This window comes from Arvicola amphibius, chromosome 2 (assembly GCF_903992535.2).
Source record: "Arvicola amphibius chromosome 2, mArvAmp1.2, whole genome shotgun sequence".
Taxonomy (NCBI): domain Eukaryota; kingdom Metazoa; phylum Chordata; class Mammalia; order Rodentia; family Cricetidae; genus Arvicola; species Arvicola amphibius.
The window spans coordinates 130,314,937-130,334,774 of NC_052048.2; the positions used below are offsets into that span (position 1 = coordinate 130,314,937).

Consider the following 19,838-nt stretch of genomic DNA (forward strand, 5'->3'; position numbering starts at 1 on the left):
AGGACAGATAGAGATCCAAGAAGCAGTATGGCGGGGCCTAGAGAGGTTCTTGGCCTTTTGGGATGAAGGAATGAAAGAGATAGAAGGTCACTGGTCACTTTGCCACGGTGTCTCTGATCACTGAAGTTTTTATTTCCAAATCTGACTCCTGAGTTTTTATTGATAAAGAATAATTAGATAAATGCTTTAAAAAGAGAACTATTTGGCAGGAGCAGGGAGGGAGAAGGAGAAAGGGCAATGGGTTTTTGGGGGCTTTAATGAAAGTACATTTTATATATACATATATACATGTATATATGTGTGTGAAAATACCATAAGATTCCATTATTTTGAACAATGAATACAACAATAAATTTTCTTCTACAAATTTAAAACACAAATTTAAAGCATTCTTGGCTCTTGTGATGGTCATAAATGCACACTAGGGACACGCTCAATCAGCATTTATCCCACCCAAATCATAACACACAGAAATGGTTACGATGGTCGATTTTTATGTTCCGCGTATGCTATCCCACTAAAATGCTGGAGGAAGAAAAGTAAATACACATTATTTCATTTGTTTTCCTAAGCATCCATCCATCTGTCCATCATCTGTCCATACACCCTCTCACCAGACTTACTCATCCACATGTCCTAATTCTGAAATAGGAGCCTCATCCCCAGTTCAGTAGACGGCGCTCAGACAGGGTTAGCCCCTTCTCCTCCTCACCAGCGACCCCTCGGCCTCCCAGCCTGCAGCTCACCTGCTGAGCAGAGGGACACAGGTGACACTGGCTTGTGTTACTGAAGAACACGTTGATGAGTTTCCAGTCGCTCTCAAAGTCAAGTTGCTGAAGCACAAGAGCAAAGAGACGGTGGTAAGAGCATGAGCCAGGAGTCTATCTGTCCGTGTTCCTCAGTCTCACACACCAGCTCCCTTAAGTCACTGGTACAGGTTTGTTTTTGTTAGCCTCAAACATCGGATCCTCCTGCCTCTGCCCCTTGAGTACTAGGATTATGGGCACGAGTGACCACTGGCTTGGGTGTTCATCTTCTCTCTCTCTTTCTCTGACTCTCCTTTTTCTTCTTTCATTATCAGCCATCATCTTTGGGCATAGGCTTAAGGGCGGCTTTACTATTATGTTTGCTTTCTGATTCTTTTCCTAGTGACCATATTACTTGGATACCATACAAACTTGTTTTCTGAGGCAGCACTGGGTAGCCAGGGAACACTGTGAATTTTGCTCTGTAGGATTTAACTCTAACTGATTTCATGAACTTGGCCTTGTCACGTGACTCCTTGGAATTCTAATTTCTCCATCCTTAAAATTACAGGGTTGGATTCAGGACTGCCCAGCTATTATGCAGAACAATTACATTCTCATTATCATTATGATAGCTAACCATTGCCAGTGAGACTAGATTTATTTATTTATGCTTTTTTTTCTTTGAGACAAAGTCTAGCTCAGGCTGGTCCCAAATTGCCTAAGATTTGCCTCGCTTGGCCCCCTAAGTGCTGGCAATACAGGTATGAGCCACCACCCCTGGCTTAGGCAGGATTCAGAATCACCTAGCAGACACCTCTCTGCTTGCTTGTGAGGGCATCTCCGGAGAGGCCTGAGGCAGGAAGAGCCACACTAACTATGGTTAGTACCATCCCTGGGCTAGAGGCCTACACTGTATAGAAGAGGAAGGAAGGGAAAGCTGGAGGGACACACAGTCATCTCTCCACCTCCTAACTGAGGGACACATTGTAGCTAAATGTCTCACACCCTGAGTGCCATGCCTTCCCAGCTATGGTGGACTCCATCCCCACAAACCATGAACAAAGGAAGTTCTTTCTCCCTAGTTGTCTCTTGTCAGGTCATCTGCTCCCTGTGTGTGCGCGCGCATGCATTGTGTGTTTGTGTCGGCTAGAGATGGATGTTAGGGATCTTCTTTCACTCTATTCTTCAGAGACAGCGTCTCTTGCTGAACCCAGTGTTCTCAAATTTGGTTAGACTGGCTGGTCAGCATGACTCAGGAATCCTTTGTCTCCTCCCTCCCCAGTGCTGGGGCTACAGGCACATACCATTCTGCCTAGTTATTACGCGGGTGCTGGGAATTGAACCCAGGTCCTCGAGCTTGCACAGCAAGCTTTTTTTCTGACTGAGCCACCTCCCCAGTGCTGCAAATGTCATCGCAGCAACCATTGCCACAGTGGCGATGATAACTACCCGCTTTTATTGAGCACCAACGGTGCCAGGCGTATCAATCCTCTACAACCCTGTGAGTCAGGCTCTCTCGCTGCTCCTTCACTCCTGAACTAGGAAAACAAAGTTTAGGGGAGACTAGATGCCTTACCCAGCACCACGCAGTGATAAGCAGAAAGTCCAGGTCACATTCAAGTGACTATCTCTCTCTCTCTCTCTCTCCCTCTGAAACCAAACCTCCGCCCTATGTGAAAGGTCACTTAGTCCATCTGCTGACTTTCTGCAGTTCTACACAGGAAAACATTCTAAACAGAGCTACTCGCTCTTTTCTCTAGTGACCTTCAGGGCATTATAGTGGAAGGGACACTTTCTGAAAGGCCAAGACACCTGTGTGGTGCTCATGGCAAGTTGGCACCAGGGTCATCGGCACTCTGTGTCTTGGGATCATTGTCTTGTAGCGAACCTGGCCAGCCCGCCCACACCAGAGTGAGAAAGTCTCTTACCGGGTTCTCTTTCAAATGTCTCACCAGCTCTTTAGCCTGAATCCACAAGTCTCTGTGCAGAGGCAGGAAAAGAGCAATCAATAAAACACATTGTTGATGGTCAAGAAGCTGAGCCCGTCACCCCAGCACAGCCGTCAGTCTCTGAGCCTGGGGCGTCCCTGAACCACCCTGACTTCTGAGGGGCAGACCTGCCCTGACTTTCATAGCCACCTGAAATCAGCAGGGGAAGGCATTTGGGCACTGATTTAACAAAGACCTCTATTTTGAACTTCTCTGACTGTCCCTGTGTACCCAAGGCTAGCAAGAGCGTGCAACGCCAGAGAGGGACAAGAACACAACTTACTCGGCAGTACTGTGGCCTGAGCCACTCTTCACAGGAGAGCACGTGGGCATCAGAACAGAAGGGTTGAAATGTCTGATGATGTCTGAAAGGACTAAAGAGAGAGCCAGGGGTCACCTCTAAAGATGAGAGATTCCCCAGACAAGACAGAATCCTTGCCCCATTGCAAGGCACAGCCTTTACCCCACGCTGTGAGGTCACCTGCCCCCGCCCGCCCCAGCCACCCGAGGCAGACCCTGGAAAGTAAAGGGAGCTAAATTGAGCATCTGTCTAGGTAGCTGGGCCCAAGGCTGAGTGCTCTCCAGGCATTCTCTCATTTACTCCTGGGGAAATTGGGATAGAGACATCAAGCAAGCTGTGTCAGGTCTCCCAGCTGACAGGAGCTACTGGGATTAGAACCAGAGCTCTGGGCTGCTCCCTGTGAGTGACAGCAGGGTAGGAAAGCTCCGGGGAACACACAGAGGACATGTCGCCAAGTTGACAGCCAGAGGACCACCAAAAATAGCGCTGTCAGGAATACTTAAGTTGTGTCTTGCTCCTGAGAGAGGAGAGGGCAGAACAGGAAGGGTGGGTGGCAGAGGGAAATGCCTTTCTCCTCTTCTCTCTCTTTGTGCCCAATCCCAAGAACCTTGGAGCCCATGGAAGCAGGATCCAGAGGGATGCAGAAGAGTTCTGTACAAGGGACACACTCCGCAGGTGACAGGCAGTGAGAGAAAGGAGACCTCAGCTGAAGGTCAGGGAACTGGTTGGTCGGCTTCGTGACCTCAGGTGACTGCCTAACTCATATGTGAGTTGGCTTTGCCATCCTTAACCCAGATGCATGAGTGTGCTTTTCTCAGCTTTGACAAGCTGGCGGGATCCCAGGGCCATGGGTGGGAAATACAGAGCTTTGAACTCAGTTCAACATGGTAAGAATGGCGTATGTGTGCACGTGGGGACCACTCCATTCTGTGTGGGAGGATAGCTGCAAAAGGCCCATGAAAACACGTGAACACTGTCACGGGAAGAAGTCGTTGGAAGAACTTGACCTTAAAGCTTTGCACACAACTTCATCTATCATTTTTCTCTCCTCTGCTTGTTTCTAGTATACTGCTATTTAGTTTTTCTTTTGGGGTTCCATGATGGTAGGGGGCAAAACAAAAGGAAAGGCTAAGGGGGTAGATGACCTTGGTTTCCAGGGACCCTACCACTTACTGAACATACAACCTTGGAAAAGTCTATTTATCTGCTTGACATTCAGTTTTTCCATCTGTAAAAATGTTCCCATGACGGGCAAGGGTGTGGCTTGATGTGGAGGTCACTAACGTGCTCTAAAGCCCTGGGATCAGAGGATAGGAGGTTGAGCCCACGCCAACCCATCATCTATCACACACTGAAGGGGTCTGGGACATCCCTGGACCACGTTCTCCGTGGAACTCCTGCCATGGTTGTCGGTAATGCTTTCAGACACAGCACTGCCCCTCCCTACTCAGGGTGCCGTCAGCTTTGGACATTCCGATGCTGGGGGTTTCAGACACAAGCTCTGCCTTCCCTGTCGCCTCTGCCACCCTCCGCCCAGCTGGGATTCTTGATCACCGTGTGCCTAAAAGAGGTGATTCGGCTTGGCAGGGGAGGGGGAGAAATGGAGGAAAATGAGAAGCCAGGAAAATTAGCAGAGTCCAGAGCACATCCCCAGGCATCCCAAATAGACCATTCCATTTCTCTCTCATACCGTACTGAATGGAAAGACATCAGGGCCTTGGGACTGCTATGACAGCCACTAAGTTAGTGAACACTCTGACCCCTGACCAGGAGACCTTCCTACCTCCTTAACTTTCACTATCCCCTTACCTGTCAGTCAGGTGACAGGAGGGCTGGACAGTGGCCTCAGCCTTCCTTGCTGGGTCATGGGCAAAGGAGGGATGAGATCCTCATCTCTGTCCTTTCTAAGAATCTAATGTTATTACAAGTCTTTTGTATCCATGTCCAGGCTCAGCTGACAGGGCACCCAATTACCCCCTTGCTCATCACTGCAGTGGGGTGGCAGCTCAGTTTAGCATCTGCATGGCCAGCTCAATTCATAAGCAGCCAGCATGGGACACTCTACCCTACCCTACAGCCTAGCTTAGCAGCATCAAGGGACTCGCCAGGGTAGGAGAACTTGGTAGAATTACAAAGGTTCTCTGGCATCAAACGAAGAAGCCCAGATCACAGAGAATGGATTCATCCGCACGGTTGTTTGCAGAAAAGGCCAACATGTTAATCACAATTATTCCTGGTATTTTCTGGAACTTAGGATATGTTTTTATGGCCAGTGAGAGGGAGAGAGAAACTATAGAATGAGGTTTTCTTTTACAAATAAACGGAAAATTAGACTAGGGTCTTCCCCTTGGGCATGAGGAAGGATCTAGGACATTTTATCAGGTAAGTGCCATGAATCCGTCTCTGAGGTCCTAGAGGAGCATGAACCCACAAGGTTTGGTCCAGCCATCCCGGTTTCTTTCCTATCTCTTAATCCTAACCCATACATTGCTTGTGCTTTCTATTCAGGACATGTGACCTCCCACTCCCTGCCTCCCTTACCCGCCTTCTTCCTTTCCCAGGCACTGGTGAGAAAATGACTAGTCAAGTATGTCTTCTTTATCAACAATATGTCTGCCATGTCATAGGGTTGGGGACAACCTGGAGTGTGGCTGGAAACCCAGGACTCACCTGTCATGACTGCCATGCAGGCTTGCTGTGGCTCATTCTCAATACTGTAAGAAGCGGACACAAACGGATTAGACTACACTTGTCACCCCCGGGAGCCCTTTCCTTGGCCACCATAGGCCATTCCTAACAAGCTTTGGTTTACCCTGGCTCTAGGCCTCTTCCCAAGCTCTCTAGTCTTGCCCGAAGCAGAAAGGGACACAGTCCAGAATAAAATGACTCTGGTCCAAACACTGCAAGGTCACCCCAGAGCAGAGGGAGGAGGCCTTGGGACAGACACAGGAATTCCATCTTTCTGGCCTCTCCCACTTCTCGTTCACCCAGAGAAACCATGGGAAGTCAAGGTTCTGGAAGGCTGCTGGGAGGCTGAAGCTGGTTCTGTCCACTGCTCTGTCCCTGTGCCCAAAGCAAAAGTCTTTAGACTCTCTTGTCCTTGGGGTCCCCCATCAGTTGGGCAAGAAGTTAGAGGAGAACATGTGTGGGATGTCCCTGCTGGCTGTGTTCCAGGATGCAAGGATGCCAGGATGGGTACCTGTGAGTTTTCTCCATGTTGACCATGCCAGAGGCTGGAGGCTGGAAGAGACACTTGATGTGAGTAAGTCAGCCAGGGAAGGTTAGCACAACACAGGGAAGGTACAAGTCCACAGGAGGACCAAGTACACCTTGCTCACTCTATGGGGAGGAAGACACACCCTGTTCCCCATTGCTTGTCCGTAAGACCCTCACGACAGAAAGGCTGAGAGCTCTCCTTGGAGAATATAGACACATCATAAGTCATGCTATATTCTATACAGTCAAAGGACCAATTTGCTGTAGCCCCCCAAAATCTAGGGGTAACTTTGTTAGCTCTCCCCCTTTGACTAGAAAGTAAGAGCCACCAAAGGTAGGTGTTTTTATCTGTTCACACTCAACTATATTCATTGGACCCAGATACAGGGAGTGGAATATTGTAAGCACTCGGTGAATGTTAAACAAATTAAGCCAACTTCTGTTTTCCCCTTGATACAATAATAGGTAGCACAGGGAATTCCTTTCTGGGGAAGTCCTAATCACAATGCTGGAAGGGACATGTCCCCCCAGGACAGGGCCGTGTGCTTAGCAAGCTCCCAGAGAGACTAGGAACTGTGGTCAGAACATTGAAAGCACTCTACAAATATCAGTATTAGTATTTTCATAGTTTTGGACACACAAACACACACAAAGTTCAGACACGTTTAAGCATAGATCTGTCAAAGTTACTAGACGACAGGATGCCAGGTAGAGTGGCCACAGGTGGACAGTCATGTCCTCATTGGCTGCTTTAAGGAGCACAGCTGTCCCAGGCATCAGTTCCAACATAGCCAGCCCGTTGAACTGGGTCCTGACTTTAAAGCTCTCTAAGAGCGAAGGGTGACCATGAAATCCCTCTCCCTGGGGCCACGTCTCTCACTTGTCAGTAAGAGGGACTTGGGAAGGTCATCTTCCTGGAAGAGGTGACAAGCTGAACAAAAAAATCCCTATGCAAGCCAGGGACTATGAAGCAGAGCTGAAGGTTAGGCGTCAAGAGAGCACACCTCCTGGGCCCTGCAGGTTGGACAGTCTGGGTCAGACCACAGGGGGCGCTGTCTGCCAACTTGAACATATTGCTGCCTGAAGAGCAGGAACCTATGGCTGCCAGATCTCATATTTCAGACACTGGAAACACAAAATACTTGAAAAATCCAGATTTCAGTGTTGGCAGATGACTGAATTAAAGACAGTGTTTTAGGGCCACACATTTGCTGCTTCGGCAATTAGCTAATAGAGAGCAAGCACATCTTGTACTCAGAGGGGAAGTAGGGGTCGAGGGAAGGAAGAAGGAAAGAAGAGAGAAGAGGACCAGGCCAGGATGTGAGGAAGCTCAGTTGGGAGGTCCCGAAACCATGAGAATGGCCAGTGTTCTTTCTCCCCAATCTTATTTGCTGAATGCCTGGCCAATACTATGACCTTATTGTCCCAAGCCATAGCTACAGGGTTTCCTACAAAAAAATGCAACAGAGTGGACCATAAGCTTTCATTGTTTGGCATGGAGACGTCTTTGATAGTTAAACATGGAGACAAAGGATTTCCAGATGTACTGTTATGTTATAATACCATTTAGACTTCACATGCCACATACGTCCCTATATAGCGCCATCAAGTGTGCTGCATTGTGTGTGCATGGGAGTGAACACATACGTCCCTATATAGCGCCATCAAGTGTGCTGCATTGTGTGTGCATGGGGGTGAACACAGATGGTGGGGGGCTGACGCACCGGCTGGAAATGGACCTTTTCCTTTTTCTTCCCCTGTACATTTGGATTTTTCTTGTGTGGAACATGTCTCACGGGTGCAATTGAAAATAAATTGTGTAAATAGTTGCAGGCCTTAGTGTTAAATGTTTGAGAGAGAATCCAAATCTAGAGCAATTAATAAGTTTTATAGAATCCCAAATAAATGCATCTTCATTTCAGACAGCCCAGGAGTTCAAAGCAAAAGTGTGAACATTGAGGGCTTTAAAAACTCAGTCTCCCATTCGTTTTGCCTGTGTGTGTGTTTTAACTCTCTAGGCTCTCCCAGATGGTTTTCTCTGCTCAGGCCCGATGGTTAAGGACACTCGCTGCTCTTCCAGAGGACCTGGGTTGGATTCCCAGCACTCATGGTGGGTTGCTCACAACCACCTGTAACTCCAGCTTCAAGGAATCTGATTCCCTCTTCTGGTCTCTGAGGCTACTCACTATGTGTGTGTGTGCACGCATGTGTGTGTGTATGCATGCATGTATGTATGTATGTATGTATATATATACACACACTCAGACACATCACATCTTTTAAAAAAATCCTTAAAAAGAAAGAAAACAAATCCACCAAACAAAAACAATAGAAAATAAGTGTTGAGAATATGGGACACCAGAACTCTGTGCATTGCTGATGGGAATGTAAATTGTACAGCAGCCTCTATGAAAACCAGTACAACAGCTCCTCAAAAATGTTAACCTCTTTTTTTTTTTTTTTTAGACAAAATATCACAGTATAGCTAGCCTGGCCTGGAACTTGCTATCTAACCCAGGCTGACTTCAAATTTTCTTGGCTCCTGCCTTGGTTTCTAAATTGGGGTTATAAGTAGACACCGTGACTTTCAACTCCCTCAAAAAAATTAAAAGTATAATTATCGTGTAATCTAGTGTCATATTTAAAAGTATCTTTCCAAAAGAATGGAAAGTAGACTCTTGAGGAGATCATTTGTATGTAATATTTTCTGCAGGACTGGCAGCATCCAGATGACACAGCCTCACGTCATGTATGAACAGATAAACAAAATATGTTCTTGCATACAATGGAATATTAGTCACCTTTAAGAAGGAAGCACCTGGCACAGAAGAAAATAATGTTGATCAAAATAAGCTGTTTACAGAAAGACAGACACTTCATGGTTTCAAGGATGTGAGGTATCTAGTCAAACTCACGGAAACCGAAGGTGGAAATATGGTTTGCTAGGGGCTGGGAAAAAGCAAGATGAGCTGTCATTTAATGGGAGAAGAGTTCCTATTTGGTAAGATGAAGAATGTTCTGGAGACTTGTTATACAGTGAAAACATTCTTTATACTACTGAGCTGCACACTTAAAAGTGACTCATACGGAAACTTGGATCTGCATATGTGAGGGAACACGTAATCTCTGTCATGCTGGACCTGGTTTATCTCACTTAGTATTTCCCAGTTCCATCCATTTTCCTGCAAATTTCAAAGTTTTATATCTCTTCGGAGCCGAGTAGAGAACTCCATTGTGTATATGTCCCACACGTCCATCATCCATGCACGTGTCGATGGACAGCTAAGTTGGTACCTTTTCCTTTATGTCCAGGGGAGTGTGGGGAGCAGCAGGAAAACCAGAGCGGGGAGAAAGAGGCTTTAAAAAAGGGGTGGGAAGGCACGAGAACACATGAGATCTGCAGGGGGAAGGAGGAATTCCTGGAGGGTGGGGGGTGCAGTGAGGGAGGATGCAAGGGGCTGCTTGTCTCTGCTGAATACCAATATTTTCTTGTCACTACTCCCTACATTTGCATTGTATTAGTCGTCATAAATAAATATTTAAATGGCTAAGACAGCAAGTTGTATAAATTCATCTTGATCACAATTATACATTTTTATTAATATTAATGTATTTTTAAATTATTTTATGAGAATTTTGCAGCATGCATGTCTGTGTATCACAAGGGGGGGTCCAAGTACCCATCAAGGTCTGAAGAGGCTGCCCAGGACTGGAGTGACAGCTGGTTGTGAGCTGCCATGTGGGTGCTGGGAATTGAACCTGGGTCCTCTAGGTCCAACAAGTGCTCTTAAGCACTGAACCAACTCTCCAGCTCTTCCATGTATTTAAACACACACACACACATACACACATACACACACACACATACACACACATACACACACATACAAACACACACATACACACACATACACACATACAAACACACACATGTACACATACACACACATACAAACACACACATACACACACATACACACACATACAAACACGCACATACACACACATACACACATACACACACATACATACACATACAAACACACACATACACACATACACACACAAACACACACATACACACATACACACATACACATACAAACACACACATACACACATACACACATACACACACACACACACAAAGTAGACATGGAATTTCCTTGCTCTTATAAAAGCAAAAGCCTGAAAGATTGCCTTATCAATTCTATGTAACGACTGTGGAATTCAGTATGGAGGTTTCTTGATAATTAAAAATAGGTTTTCCGTCTGACCCCGCTACACCACCCCTGCATATTTACCCAAAGGATTCAAAGTCAACACGTCTAAAATACTTGTTCATCGCTGTCTGCTGTGGCACTGTTCCTGACAACTCAGTTATGGAACCAGCAGCCTATGTGTCCAACAGCGGGGGGGGGGGGGGGAGGGAGAAAATGTGTTTCTATACACAGTGGAATTTTCTTGTCATAAGGAATCAAGTCATGTTGTTGAAAGAAAAGTGGAAGCAACTGGAGATAATCATACTAAGTGATTCAAGTTGATTTCAGAAGGACAAGTGTCAAACATTTTCTCTTGTTTGTAGTTCCTGTATAGATACACAGAAATCATGAATGACTAGATGACAGGAAAGAGAAAGCAAAAGGGAGAATAGGGGCCAAGGGTGACTAATGGCAGGAAGAGAGGTGAGAAACACAGAGACAATAAATGTAAAGAGATACGTGACATAAACGGAATACACTCAACAAGAGTAAGTACGTGTAAAAAACAGAAACAATAAATTTTAAAACATATGGCGAAGGCTCTGGGCAATACTTACCAGTGGATTTAACTTATTAATGAAAAACCCAGAAATTCCCTGTCCTGTGGTGATTGTGGGCATTCATTTGATTAAAAAAAAGATTGGGTTCTCCTTCTAAGATTTGAGGATGTCTTTGACTCATACAGGGCTCTCCTCCAAATGGAACACTATCTGAGAGAGAAGTCTAACAGCCCAGGCCAGTCTCCAAAACTGTTATTATTTTCTCGAGACAGAGTTTCCCTGTGTACCAGCCCTGGCAGTCCTGAAACTCACTCTGTAGATCAGGCTGGCCTCAAACTCACAGAGATCCGCCTGCTTCTGCCTCCCTTTAAGGCGTGCGCCACCACCATCCAGCTAGCCTCCAAATTATTATGGAGTTGAAGATGACCTGGAATTTGTGATTCTTCTGCCTCTACCTCCCAAGTGCTCAGATAACAGATTTGTGCCACCAACCCTGGCCCCAAACGGAACATTCTGCCAAGACATCAGGAGCTTATTCATGGTGTCACCAATACCAAATGGTCCCCTAAGCCAAGCTATATGAAATACTTACAGTTCCCAGGTTGCCAATGGCTGCCACAAGTTTAATGTCTGATGGTGTCAGAGAGTGAACTGTGAAGATAAAAACCCATGTGGAAGGTCAGACAGACAGGCCCACGAAGCAGGCCGAGAACGCCGTACGTGGCTGCACAGAGCAGACCCACACCCCAAAGCCCCAACATAGCCTCTAAGGCCAAGCCTGCTGCCAAGTTCAGGACCCTATACTTACTGGGAGCCCCAGGACCCATACTCAAGGCTCCTTCCCCTCTGGAGGCCACACTATGAACCTGGACTTGGTCTCTCCAAGCCTATATCCCATGGTTCTCATGGCATCTTCTCACCTGACCCTCTGCCTGCCTCTCACCTCCCCTAACTCAAGACTGCATTTCTGAGCTACCATTAATAAGTAACAGACCAACGGACTAAAATTAGGGCACCTGGGTGCACAATGCTTAACTGTAGCTTGAAGATTACAGAGAATAGCATGCAAACTCAGGGACCACACAGAAACATTGGATGCAAATTCTATGTGAATGATACCTATGTCCTTGATCCACATGTTTGTCTCCCTGGAAACCACTGGACAAACACCCTGGCCATGTTATGGGGGATTTAAATGTAAACTTCAAGCTGGGCAGTGGTGGTGCACGCCTTTAATCCCAGCACTTGGAGGCAGAGTCAGAAGGGTCTTTGTGAGTTCGAGGCCAGCCTGGTCCACAGAGCCAGTTCCAGGACAGTCAGAGCTACACAGAGAAACCCTGCCTTGCACATGGGTTCTAAATAAATAAATAAACAAACTTCTAAAAGATACCATTTTCTTTTTTCTTTTTTTTTTAAATTTGTTTCTTCAAGACAGGGTTTCTCTGTAGCTTTGGAGCATGTCCTGGAACTAGCTCTTGTAGACCAGGCTGGCCTTGAACTCACAGAGATCTGGCTGCCTCTGCCTCCCGAGTGCTGGGATTAAAGGCATGTGCCACCACTACCTGGCTAAAGATACCATTTTCTAAAAAGTACATCAGTTTATTTTTCTTAAAATAAGCTTAAGTGGGAACCCTAATAAAGTCAGTACAAAAGAACACACACACACACACACACACACACACACACACACACCCCAGCATGCACATCCATTAAGCTCAGCCAGGCACTTAACATGTAAAGCTGGTTTATGGCATCCAGGTCTTAGAGAAACCTAGCCCATAATAAGGGGAAATGGCTAGAATGGCCACTGTGACTATGTGGCAGAAATGGGGACGCCACGTGAGTGACAGCTTCCACCCCACAATCCCCAGGACACAGTATCCCTCAAGGGAGTCAAGATACTAGAGCTCGTCTCCAAGTTGTTTTTATCCTGTAAGTGTTGGCTGTCACTGTCTCTCCACGGGAGTAACTGAAGAGGACATAGAGCAGTGGTTCTCAACAGCCCTAATGCCTCGACCCTTTAATACAGTCTCTCATGTCATGGTGACCCCAACCATAAAATTATTTCATTGCTACTTCATAGCTGTAATTTTGCTACTGTTATAAATTGTAATATAAACACCGGTCATGCAGGAGATCTGATATGCCACCGTCCGATGGGGTCAGGACCCACACAGGTTGAGAATCACTGAAATGGTCTGGTGAAGGGCTGAGGGAGGATGAAGGCCAAGCGGTAGAAGAAGGATGGAGACAGAGCTTCTGTTGACCAGAGAGCTCTCCTGCTCATGACCAGTGGGCACATACCTGACTTAGAAGTCATACTCAGTCCGAACTTCCTCGCCTTGCACGGAAAATTCTTCAGGGCCCGTGTCTGAAACCAAACCCCCCAAACGTCAATTTCTGTGCACAGAAGCCCCGCCTGCTAAAACACTTGGTGTAGCAACGTCCCTGCCCTGGGTTATGTAGGCTCAAAATGCAGAAGCAATACTTGCCCATGGGCACATTTTCCGCTTCCCCTGGGGAGAGAGGGCATGGTAATGAGGGTTTTAGCAAGTGACATGTGTCCGTCTTGGAATAGAATGGTGGAGACGGAAAGCAGATGATGAAGGAGAATAAAAATGAACTCTCGGGATGGTGAAATGCTCTGGGATAGACAGCCATGGATACACAACGGCAGTGTGCCCAATGTCCCACACACACAGTGAAAATATTAATGTTTGCTATGGACTTTTATTCTAATTTAAAAGAAGGAATACTCTAGTTTATTGAGACTAAATGTAAAAAAATAATAATTTATTTTTATTAAATATTCTTTCTCTCTTATTTTCACATGAGAAAGAACATGAGGCATGGTATACATTTGCTGAAGGAAACTGGGTAAACATGAACCCAGCAGCCTCCTGTATCTCCTCCAGATTGGAGCGTCCTGAGCTCAAACTGATCACCGAGATCAGAGGGGGAACATGGTGACCACTAAGCAAGTCCCCAGGGCGGCATGGGCCTCTCAGCGTCCTGGTGCCAGGAATCCAGAGCGGTTTTACTGGGACAAGGAAACTGCCAGGGGAGGGACACTGGCAGGAAAAACAGGCAGCACGCAAAACCCTCGTCGTATCTCACAAATGTAAGCTAATTTCTCGTGAACTACTGATTACAGTAAGAGACACAGCCTTTACTCTCATCTCTTATCTTGTGGACCTTCTGGGAAGACCTCGCCCAGATGCCGTAGGATAACTTACAACATCTGCTTCAAGGTTCTCAGTGATAACACACCCATTTGTAATACTTGTGGACTCTTCTGGGAACTACCCACTTGGTCTGCAAGGATAATGAGACCCAAATCTCGGGAGCTTTGGTAACGTCCTGCTGGGCATCCCGGCTGGCCTGGGGAAGCAGCTTTTTTGGCCCATTCCATTAAGGCCTTAATGAGGGACCACCAACCTGCTCTGAAATTTGGATTTTTCCCTACAAGATGAGAGCTCACATCCCATGCCCCAACACACACACACACACACACACACACCCCTCCCACCAGGGTGAAATCTTACCACTTGCTGTGGCTGCCATGCCAATGTGTTCTCTCCAGCAGAGCCATGAATTTGGAAGGGCCCTAAAAATGGATAAAAAGAAACACACAAGCAAGTAAGCAGAAATAGTTTGGTTTTATGTATGTGTCTCTGTATAAGAGATAGTTTTTAAAGCTGAAATTTCCTCTTACCCAAGTTTGTACCCTTCACAACCGTCCCCCCCCCCCACCCTATCTACATGCCCACAGCAGTAGTATCCTTTGTCTCTCTAGCTGTCACCCTTTGGGACACCATGATGCCATCAATAGATTCCATTACGGTAGAATCTCCAGATCAAGGTACATAGTGTTGTCTGAGAGGGGCAGCCATCATCTTGATGGGCACATTATTAGATTGTCACACTGCTTCCTTGCCAAGGAACAGAACTCCCTAGAATCTTAATGATGAACAGATAGCTGCCATTGTTTGGGGATCTAGGACTGGACAGGGAAGACAAAAGGCATCCCAGAAAGGTCTGAAGGGGAATGAGACTGTAATGAGCTAATCATGGGGGTCTTGCAGCAGCCACAACTGTGCTATGTACCTAGCCACAGCTGTTACTTCACAAGGGCTCTTGCTTAATTGAGGCAAAGGAGAAGGCAAGGCAGATAGGGAGACACAGAGGCTTACTCCTCAGTCTCAGCATACTTCTGGCTCTATAGCCCCAGTTGGCCTGGAACTCACTGTGTAGACCAGGCTGGCCTCCAGCTCATAAAGCTCCACCTGACTCTGCCTCCTAAGTGCCGACATTAAAGCCACATGCCAGTATGCCAGCCTCTGCAAATCTTTCCTATTGTAACACAATCTTGACATCTGTCTCAAGAGCGCCACAGGACATTCCTAGCCTGCTACTTGATCCTGGATTTACATCCCTTGCATCCTCTGACTTTTCTCCTTTCGACTCTCTGCACCATGTGCACGGTCCCGGGGAACTAACTCTAAAGAACAGCAGACACTGTGAACAGCAAGCTTGACTCATTCCCCACCCCAGCCTTCTTCTGCAGCTTTACCTTTTGACCCCCAAAACAATTTGTCTAGAGTGGCACGGGGGAGAAGCGGTCCATTTCCAGTCCTACCCACCGAGGGACCAGACACCAGTTTCCACAAACTGTGGCCAGAGCCCACATCCAGGTCTCACTGACTCTGGGAATTCCCGGAAGCCGGTTTTCTGAGCAGAAAGGGCCCGGTGATGGGAAATCAGTGAGGTGTGGACAAGCATGGAGTACTGGAAACAGCTAGGACACAGGGTCTGTGGCGAGAGCGCAAGGAAGGGGTGGGTCACAAAGAGGCAGGAGTTGGACTTCAAAGTCACAAACGCCAGGCTAACCCATGGGTGACGGAGAACCCTGACCAACACTGTGATGATTTTTAAGATGTTGTTACTACAGTAGTGGAGTTATCAGGGCAGGGAGCTGAGACCGTCAGGCAATGTTCTTCTCAGGCCAGGAAAGCAAATATAAACATACGTGGTAGCCACTGCTTACGTAGAGCTTCTATGTGCCAGTTAGAGCACTTACATAAGGTAACTGCTTTCAGCCTCGTTGTATGAGATAAACGCCATAATCACACCTTGTGTGCAGCAGAGTGAGGTCCAGAAAGCTCAGCTTACAGTGAAGTTGACACCGCTATCAACTGGTGACAGAGGAACTCAAAACAGGCAGCCTAGCTCACTCAGTCGTGCTTGGAAGCAGCGCAGTGAGTATAAACTGCACACCCACGGCAGGTCTGAGGAAATGGAGGTCAGATCACCCCTATTCGAGGATCTGTAGACCCAAGGGTCTCTTTTCTGGCATGACCATTCCGTTCTAGTCACGCTTCCAATCCTGTGACAGCAGTCACAGGCAGTATGTATATCCGCTAGCTTCACCTGCAGAGGCTACAGTTTATATTCTACATAGCTTTCACGGGCCATGAGATACTTTTCTCCTTTTTAGACGATAGAGCCATATAAGAGTACAGAAATGTTTCTGGGTATCAACAAACTGATTCTAAAGTTTCTATGGAGAGGCAGAAGTCCTCGAATAGCTAACACAACACCGAGGACCAATACAACCCAGTATCAAAACTTACTGCAGAGCACAGTAGTCTAGACAGTGTGGCACTACCAAAAAACTGAGATGCATGGGACAGAATGAAGGCCAGAGAGGCCCAGAAAAACATAGTCGACCAATTGAACCAAAGAAACAGAGACAACGTGGTGGAGAAATTATAGTCTTTTCAAAAGAAAATGTTGGACTTGCTGGACATAGATACACTCCCTTCAAATGACTTGTAGCTCCTCAGCTACCCAGAAACAGAGAGCAGGCTGGATTTGACGTGGTGCTGCTAGTTTGCCAACCAATCCATGATCGACACTGGGCCTGAAAAGAGGTCATCCGGGTGAAAGAGGCAGAGGCTGTGAGAGTAGAAATACTGCATTTAAGGAGGTGAGAAAGGAGAGAGAACCTGGGACAGACAGAGTACCCTGAAACATAGCAAGATACTGTATTCAATCACAGAGGGGAGTCTAGGAGGAAGAAGCAGAGTAAGGTTCAGGAAACCACTCCTCAGTGGCTGCAGGGCTGGGTATCAGAACTGACCTTCCCAGACAGCTTCCAAACCAAGACCAGAACAAGGACACAGGCTGCCCCTTGGGAGACGAGTTGCAGATCGCCAAACAAGAAGAGGCAGTCCAGAATGCTGGCCCAAGCAGAAGCTATGAATTTCAGACAGGGTTGGGAGCTTAGACTCGCTGAGTCCTGTCAACCTCCCAGGCCTTAGTTTCCTGTCTATAAGATGGACGTGGTAATGTCTGCCTTGTATGATGGTAATAAGGTTTAAAAGGGAAGGAACACGAGGTTTCCCTCCTGCCCAAAGAGGCATGGTTGCTTGGGAAGGCAAGTCATTTTCTTCAGTGGTCTCAACTTTGGTAAGGTACCCACTCATGCTCGTTTAAATAGCCTCCCCACTCCTACTCATCAAAAACTCTATTTAAGCCGGGCAGTGGTGGCATAAGCCTTTAATCCCAGCACTTGGGAGGCAGAGCCAGGCAGATCTCTGTGAGTTCGAGGCCAGCCTGGTCTACAAGAGCTAGTTCCAGGACAAGCTCCAAAACTACAGAGAAACCCTGTCTCAAGAAATAAAACAAACAAACAAACAAGCCTATTTAAAATCAGTGGGTCACAAAACCAAAATAGACAGGAAAGCAGAAAGAAGGCTGTTGGTAAAATGGGGTTTAGTGAGCATGGGAGGGGAATGAGAGAGGGTAATGGGGATGAAAATGACCAAATACATTATAGACATATATAAAATTGCCAAGGGAGAAAATAAATCTAAATGTTCTTGATATTTATTTTTATTTTATGCCGAGTGTCTTTGCGTGCATGTATGCCTCTGCAGCATATGCATGCCTGGTACCCACAGAAGCCAGGAAAGGGCATCAGATGCCCTGGAACTGGAGTGACAGATAGTTGGGAACTACCATGTAGGTGCTAGGAATCAAACCAGTGTCCTCTGGAACAATAGCCAGTGCTCTAACCATGGATTCATCTGTCCAGTCCCCTAAATAAATTAACTTTTACAGGTGTATATAACAGGTGTCAGGGGTGCAGCAATGAGCAGCTGTGATTGGCTGTTCACATATATAACCCTTCAGCTACCCCCAGACTCTGTAGCCTGAGATCAGCCATGTAACTAAAGGCTGTACGGTTGGCATTTTCAACATGATGGTAGAGTCCCCAGTATAACTAACTGCCAGGGGCTGTCAGAGAAGCTGTGCACTGGATTGAGAGATGGTAAGTCTCAATCCTCTTGATTCTCATGGAAAGTTACAGCCCTCTGTCCTGTCCCCATTGACTCTTGGAGGGCCTTAGCTTTTGCTTTCTGTCAGCTATGTGGAAAGGAAATTCTGTGTCCCCCTGTGCCTAAGGGGTTGTGACAAGAACCATTAAGGCACCTGTGACATCACTGACCCCAGCCATGAGATCCAAAGGGAATGTTTCACTTCTGAAAGTTTGTATTACTATCAGGATCACAGATCCATAAAAGGCTGTCGTCTCCCTGAAAACCTCCCCCTGCTCAGTAAGGTCAGACAGGGAAAAAAAAAAAAAAAACATGTATTTTTCCACCCTGCCGGGAATGAAAGGAAAAACCACCTGTGTGTGCTCAGGACAGGCCTGGAAGAGATCAGTCAGCCAAATCAGAATGCAACCTTTGGGGTTGGGAACCATAGCACCAGGCCTTTTGGAGGCTTCTGCCTCAGAGGGTCCCCTTTTAATGCATCAGCTCTCCATTGCTCCTCCGTTACCTAGACACTGCCTCGCTGCGCCCCCCCTCCCCAAACCAAATCCAGGTTTCATTAGATTGCATGGGGCCTGGATGTGCTAGGCAACAGCAATTACAGAAAGACCCTTGGGGTGCTCATGTACTTCCAAGTTCAGAACCCGACTCTACGAGACAACCCACTGGTGCTAGTCCAGCAGCTGGCCTCAGGCAGGTGGGATGATTTTACTGGCCAAGTTAAAGGGCACACGCTCCAATTTACAGATTATCTTGATGCCTGTCCATTTAGAGAGTATCTGGAACACAGTGTTCCACAACGAACCGCTTCCTTGAGGAGAAACAGCCTCATGTGCCAACCTTGATCCTGCCCTCGATCTTTCTGCCTATGGATTTCCTCATCTATAAACTGGGAATGAGCCTGGCTTAGGGCAACAGAAGTGGAACCGGGGTCACACTTTGGGGGAGCATGAAATTCTTGGGTTTTCTGTAAAGCATCATGTCCTCACAGCAACATGAGAGGCGGGATTTATGATCCTCTAGACCAGTGCTTCTCCACCTTCCTAATGCTGCGACCCTTTAATACAGTTCCTCATGTTGTGGGGACCCCCAACAAAATGATTTTGTTGCTATTTCATAACTGTATTTCTGTTACCACTATGAATCATAATGTAAATATCTCGACATACAGGAGATCTGATATGGGGCCCCGTGACAGGGGTCGTGACCCACATGTGGAGAACCATTGCTCTAGACTTTTTTTTTTTTTTTAAAAAAAAAAAAAAAAAAAAAAAAACAGGCTCAGAGAGCAGACCAGCAAGCTGGAAGGGAAATGCAGGCTTGAGCTATGCTGTAATCACTAAGCATTGCGCTATGCCAGGATCTGGAAAAGGGAGGGTCAAAGTGAATGTCTCTCTGGGATCTCCCTGACTGTACACAGATCTGGGTGACTCTAAACGCCTGGGTGATTGGCACGTCTCATTAGTACACGGACCTTACAGG

General features: G+C 46.7%; 1 protein-coding gene across 1 annotated transcript in view; it reads right to left on the reverse strand.

The window, feature by feature from the left end:
* Plb1 (phospholipase B1) overlaps positions 1-17,504 on the reverse strand; it is a 123,266-nt gene extending 105,762 nt beyond the window's left edge. The window contains exons 1-9 of the mRNA XM_042054553.1: positions 17,159-17,504; positions 14,562-14,623; positions 13,321-13,387; positions 11,609-11,667; positions 6,238-6,278; positions 5,709-5,752; positions 3,021-3,111; positions 2,678-2,729; positions 747-833 (exon numbers count right to left, since the gene is read on the reverse strand). Of these exons, the coding sequence (XP_041910487.1) occupies positions 747-833; positions 2,678-2,729; positions 3,021-3,111; positions 5,709-5,752; positions 6,238-6,278; positions 11,609-11,667; positions 13,321-13,387; positions 14,562-14,623; positions 17,159-17,504 (849 nt within the window). The remainder of the gene's footprint in view (positions 1-746; positions 834-2,677; positions 2,730-3,020; positions 3,112-5,708; positions 5,753-6,237; positions 6,279-11,608; positions 11,668-13,320; positions 13,388-14,561; positions 14,624-17,158) is intronic.
* Positions 17,505-19,838: the final 2,334 nt, after the last annotated feature.